Source organism: Alnus glutinosa, chromosome 8 (genome assembly GCF_958979055.1).
Source record: "Alnus glutinosa chromosome 8, dhAlnGlut1.1, whole genome shotgun sequence".
Taxonomy (NCBI): Eukaryota; Viridiplantae; Streptophyta; class Magnoliopsida; order Fagales; family Betulaceae; genus Alnus; species Alnus glutinosa.
The window spans coordinates 15,048,271-15,054,281 of NC_084893.1; the positions used below are offsets into that span (position 1 = coordinate 15,048,271).

At 35.5% G+C, this 6,011-nt stretch overlaps 1 protein-coding gene across 1 annotated transcript; it reads left to right on the forward strand.

Annotated features, from left to right (window-relative positions):
- Positions 1-1,076: 1,076 nt before the first annotated feature.
- On the forward strand, positions 1,077-3,512 carry LOC133876156 (uncharacterized). The gene is made up of 3 exons (XM_062314439.1): positions 1,077-1,550; positions 1,653-2,487; positions 2,578-3,512. Exons 1-3 carry the CDS (start codon positions 1,077-1,079, stop codon positions 3,510-3,512), a joined length of 2,244 nt encoding a protein of 747 aa, XP_062170423.1.
- The last annotated feature ends 2,499 nt before the right edge of the window (positions 3,513-6,011 follow it).

A 6,011-nucleotide genomic window follows, 5' to 3' on the forward strand; every position in this document is an offset into this window, starting at 1 on the left:
TGTTGAATCCTGATTAGTGGAATAGAGGTCAAAAATTGATCCAAAGTTTTGCAGAATTTAATCTAATGGAAAGATTTTGTTACTGTGTAGGTGTAGGCTGTGTAGCTTGTGTTGAGATTGCTGAACATTCAGAGGTATGCCCAGTTTGTCTTTTGATTACCTGATCATTAAACAACTCAACTCAACTCAACTTATTTAACCCATAGTCTTTTTTCTCGTGTGTATTTGTAGTTGTCTGCAAAAATACTTGAACGAGCTAGGCTTTCATATTGTTGGTTATGGCTGCACAACATGTATTGGCAATTCTGGGGAACTTGATGAATCAGTTGCTGCGAACAAGATGATCCAATAAATCTGTTGTGATATTGAATACTGACATACTGCTCTAGTGTGATAGTCTTATTGACTCTTTTTATAGACATAGTGTTATACGATGAGGTCCATGGCCATGGGACCATGACTCCATGAGGAGAATATAATCAATGATGTAAGGAAATATGTTGTTTTTTGTAACTCTTTTATTTAGTCCTCATTGTCTTTGACTTTAAGAGATCAATATTCAATGCATTTGTAAGATAATCTTGCCCATTAAAATACATTCATGTTGCAAGACAGTCTTGGTAATTATCTTTTATATATTTGGTCAAATATGTTCTGACTTTTAAATGGGTTTATCATTTAGGCTTTGGACGTTGCAACATTGTTATGACTTGACTCTCATCATTGTTGTTGTTGCGGGTTTTGGGGGATCTTGTTAAGAGAAAGAGTCTACGCTCAAAGGTACTTTTTTTTCTTTGACCCTATAAATTGTGCTTAGTTTATTTTACTAGTAGTTTATATTATTGTATGTTTGTGATATCGTGAAAATTTGAAATTATAATTTCGAATCGAATTGGCACTTTGATGTAAAAAAATTATACAATCTTTTTTATTGTTAGTGGTAATAAAAACTATAATAAATATCACTTGTTAGTAGTAATAAAAACTATAATGAAACTCTAACAAAAATCTTATACGTCTAGAAATTTTTCAGGTTAATTCTTGATCCATAAATTTTTCTTTAAGTTAAATAAAATATGGGCAAGCCAAAAACACTTGATTTGTTCTTTAAGAAAAAAGATGAGAGTCACTCAAAAGTCAATACTGATACACCTCTAGCAACAGAAATTGAAGCTTTAGTGACCAATGAGCGTCCCTCCAAATGTCCAAGAATTCAACCTGGAGAAATGGATGCTACTACTTTTCAACGTGATCCAGGATTATGTCCACAAATATGGGAATTTCCCGTAGACTTACAAGATGAAATGCGAAGTGCTTATATTAACACCGGTCCATGTCAACCCATACTTCCGGAATATCCATTTTCAGGAGAGGGTAATAATCGTCGCCGATTTCAAGCTTCTTGGTTCAACACATACTCAACTTGGTTGGAGTACTCGAAGTCAAAGGATGCCATATTTTGTCTTCAATGCTATGTTTTTGCTAAGAAATCAACAGGCCGTCCAGGATTAGATGCATTTATTGTGAAAGGCTTTAACAATTGGAAAAAGGCAAGCGACACAATGAATAGTTCTTTAATGGGACACGTGGGGAAAGATCCAAATTCACCACATAAAAATGCTGTGAAATATTGTGAGGATTTAATGAATTAGTCACGGCACATTGACAAGTTAGTTGAAAAACAAACATTACAAGAAACAGAAAATAATCGGTTGCGGCTCAAAACCTCGGTAGATAGTGTTCAATGGCTAGCATTCCAAGCATGTGCCTTTAGAGGTCATGATGAAAGGTCTGACTCAAAAAATCAAGGTAACTTCATTGAATTGATAAAGCTCCTAGCAACTTATAATGATGATGTTTCTGGACTTGTCTTGGAAAATGCTCCAAAGAATGCGAAATATACATCACCCAAAATTCAAAAGGAAATTCTGCATATCATTGCAAATAAAGTGCGGGATGTGATTCGAAAAGAAATTGGGGATGCCAAATTTTGCATTCTCATTGCTGAAGCTCGGGATGAGTCAAAAAGGGAGCAAATGGCTATTATTCTGAGGTTTGTTGATAAAGATGGTTTTATAAGAGAGCGATTCTTTCATGTCGTGCATGTTAATGATACTATTGCATTAACTTTGAAAAAGAATATATGTGCTGTTCTTTCTCGTTACAACCTTCAAATTGAGATTATTCGAGGTCAAGGATATGATGGAGGTAGTAATATGCGTGGTGAATGGAATGGGTTACAAGCTTTATTTTTGAGGGATTGTCCCTATGCATATTATATGCATTATAAACTACAATTAGCTTTAGTTGCAGCATCTAGAGAAGCCAAGCATATTCATCAGTTCTTTATTCAGTTGGCTTCTATTATCAATATTGTTGGTGGTTCTTCTAAACATCATGATGAATTACAATCTGCTCAAGCTACTGAAATTGAAAGTTTGATTGTTTCTAATAAAATTGAGACTGGAAAGGGTGCAAACCAAATTGGTACTTTGCAACGATCTGGAGATACTCGATGGTCATCTCATTATTGATCTATTTACAGCTTGATAAGTATGTTTAGTGCAACTTGTTTAGTTATCAACAATATCTCCAAGGAGGGAGCTAATTATTCTCAACGTGGTGATGCTGAAGCGGCTTACATGGTATTAACATCATTTGAATTTGTTTTCATATTGCATTTGATGAATGATATTATGGGACTCACTAATATGTTGTGTCAAACTTTGCAACAAAAATCTATAGACATTTTAAATGCCGCGAGTCAAGTTTCAACTACACAATTACTCATTCAACAGAGGAGAGAAGATGGGTGGGAGCCTTTGCTTGCTACTGTTAAATCATTTTGTGAAGAAAATGATATTGATATTCCTGATATGAATGCTCATTACAGTAGAGCTCGAGGTCGATCTCATCATCAAGATGAAGGGTCTTTGACAACAGTTGAGCATCATTTTAGAGTTGATATATTTACTGCTGCAATAGACTTTCAATTACAAGAATTGAAAAATAGATTTGGTGAGCAGGCTGTAGAACTCCTCACTCTTAGCGTTGCTTTAAGCCCGAAAGATGCATACAAATCATTTAAGATTGATGATATATGCAAATTAGCTAAGAAGTTTTATCCTAAAGATTTCAACAAGCAAGAAAGATTTTGTTTAAAATTTCAATTGGAGCATTATAAGCTTGATGTGCCAAAGCATTCAGATTTTCAAAATATGTCTACATTATCTGAGTTATGCAGAGGATTGGCACATTCGGAAAAGTCAAAGATCTATCCTTTGATTAACAAGTTGATTCGCCTAGTGTTGACTCTCCTTGTTTCTACTTCGACTACAGAACGAGCTTTTTCTGCCATGAAACTTATAAAAACTAGATTGCGTAGTAGAATGGAAGATGAGTTTCTTGCAGGCCATATGGTAGTTTATATTGAAAAAGAAATTGCTAAGAATTTCACTTCAGAAATGATAATGGATGAATTTTATTCCATCAGCAATCGTCGTCGAGCATAATTTGAAGGAGAATCTATGTTTTTTGGAATCTTTGTTTTTTGTATATGTCTATAGAAAAATAGGTAACTTGTGTATTTCAAAGGGAAGTTCTCTTTTCTATGACATGTAACTTTTGTATACAGTAATGACTTACAATTTAATATATAATTAAATTTAAGCATTTTATATTTTTTATTTTACATAAACACATACAAACACACATAGAGAAAAACTACATGTATTTATGTACGTATGTAGTTATGTATTTATATAAGTTCTACCGGTCGTCCCCCCTTGCTAAAAATCATGGTTCCGCCTCTGGCACCATGTGAGGCCATCTATGGACGCAAATGCAAATCACCACTTTATTGGGATGAAGTTGGAGAAAGACAATTGGTGACCCTAATCCGAAACTGACTGCGCAGTCATCAAAAAAGTTATGCTGATAAAAGACGTCGCCAATTGGACTTTAAAGTCAGTGACCTAGTGTTTCTGAAAGTATCACCAATGAAGGGTGGAAATTAAGCCTGAGGTATGTTGGCCCCTATTTGGTAACCGAAATTGTAGGTTCGATAGTTTCCAGAGTCGAACTGCCACGTGAATTAGCCAAAGTACACAACTTATTCCATGTTTCTACGTTAAGAAAATACGTGCACGACCCTATGCACGTAATTGACTACGAACTCCTACAAGTCCAGGCAAATTTGAAGTATGAGGAATTTTCAGTAGAAATTCTGGACCGGAATGAGCAACAACTCGGAACGAAGACCATCCCGCTGTCAAAGTTCTTTGGCAAAATCACAACATAGAAGAAGGCCCTTGGGAATTAAAGCGAGAAACAAAGGACAAATATACGCATTTGTTATGTACGCATATAACAAATATACGCATTTGTTATATTATGCAGTAATTGTATTAAAATAATTATTAGTTGTGAATAGTGATATGAATAGTAATCGTAGTGGACTTGCGTTTCATTTTCCACCTTTAAAACAGCATTGTTTTACAATGGAGCAAACCTTAGATGATGGTGAAGAGGAACTTGAGGCAGATGCCACCATTTGAGGACCTTGCCTTCCCTCTCGGTTACTTAGAGGAGCATTTTTGTGCGATAGATTGCCATGCATTAGTTCTTTTGGTATATATCAAAACTCTTCACATAGTTCTTTATAGTATCAAGTTATAGCAGTCTTTCTTTATATTTAGACTCGGTTGTACTTAAGTAATGACTTAGTTGATCATAATGTAAGACCTGTATTTATGATTAACCTATTGTGAGATAAGCGATTTGGTGGATTTGCTAGATGCTATGGTTCATAATTGAGCTGGTTGTTTAGTTCCAATATATATATAGACATATACCCCGCTACAAAGCCCACTAGGAAAGGATAATAGTAACACCGCTGATTAATGACCAGTTAATTAAGTTATGGGCATTACACAGTGTTCCTAATCTCTTTCATGTGAGCAATTTGGGACAAAAAACTTGTTTTGGGCCCTCCACCGACGTAGAAGAATCGTTGATCCCAATTTCTATGCTCAAATGCTTAATTGAGATCTCGATTAGTTTCCGACAGCGACAAGAGAAAAAGTTATACAATCAATCACCATTTTCTTCGGGCTGTAGAAATGGAGGAATTTTCGTCAAATCATGTTTGCGCTTATCAAACACCATTGACCAAAGAATGCAACAAGCTAATAAAATTAGGAATGTAAACGAGCCGAGTTCGGGTGAGTAGTGCATATCCAAACTCGGATCATTTAAATTTATCGGCTCGAGCTCATAACGAGTTTTAAAAATTAAACTCGGCTCGACTCACAAAAAAGAAATACCGATCTTTTGTGATAAAGTGATCCAGTTACCACTAATTCCTAATCTTTATAGTTTACATTACTATGAATTGTATACTTATAAGTTAGAATTTAAGAATTAAGTGATGAATCATATGTTTATTACATAATTTACATTATATAATGAAGCTACATCATGCCATATCAATATATCACCTAAATTCTAAGATTTAGTATCATATAAATGAGCAAGCTGAGATTTAAACGAGTGAGCCAAGTTTTATACGGATTTGTAGCGTTTAATAACCGAGTCGAATGAGCTCACGGGTAGCTTCGCTTCCTTTACACCCCTAATTAAAATCCTCCATCCATTCAAGTTTAGTTGGGCAGGAACAAACAAAACCTCCCTCACCTGGCTCGGTATAGGAAGTCGCAGGCCCGCTCGGAACATTTCCTCGTACATGCAAACCTCATCCCTTCCTTCGGGAACCAATACACTTTTGTTAGGCTTGGGGGCACAAAGAACCACCGATTCAAAGACATTGTGTTTCATCCGAAACTCAATTTAAAGTGTTGGAGCTTTACTGTTGAACGCCAAGAATCACCTGTTCAATTTCAAAGGTTATCATCTATCTCTACAGAGAAAACATGACAAAAACCTGGCACAAGTTTTGGTTCCCTCTTGTGCTCATCATCACTTGCTTCTTGGCTACGCTCAGCACTACCAAA

What these genes read in the sequence shown, in the direction of transcription:
- LOC133876156 (XM_062314439.1), top strand. Translation starts at nt 1,077, where the DNA reads ATGGGCAAGCCAAAAACACTTGATTTGTTCTTTAAGAAAAAAGATGAG. An exon ending in GCTTTAACAATTGGAAAAAG is followed by an intron (nt 1,551 to 1,652) that starts GCAAGCGACACA and finishes TTAATGAATTAG; the next exon opens with TCACGGCACATTGACAAGTT. An exon ending in AAAGGGTGCAAACCAAATTG is followed by an intron (nt 2,488 to 2,577) that starts GTACTTTGCAAC and finishes CAACTTGTTTAG; the next exon opens with TTATCAACAATATCTCCAAG.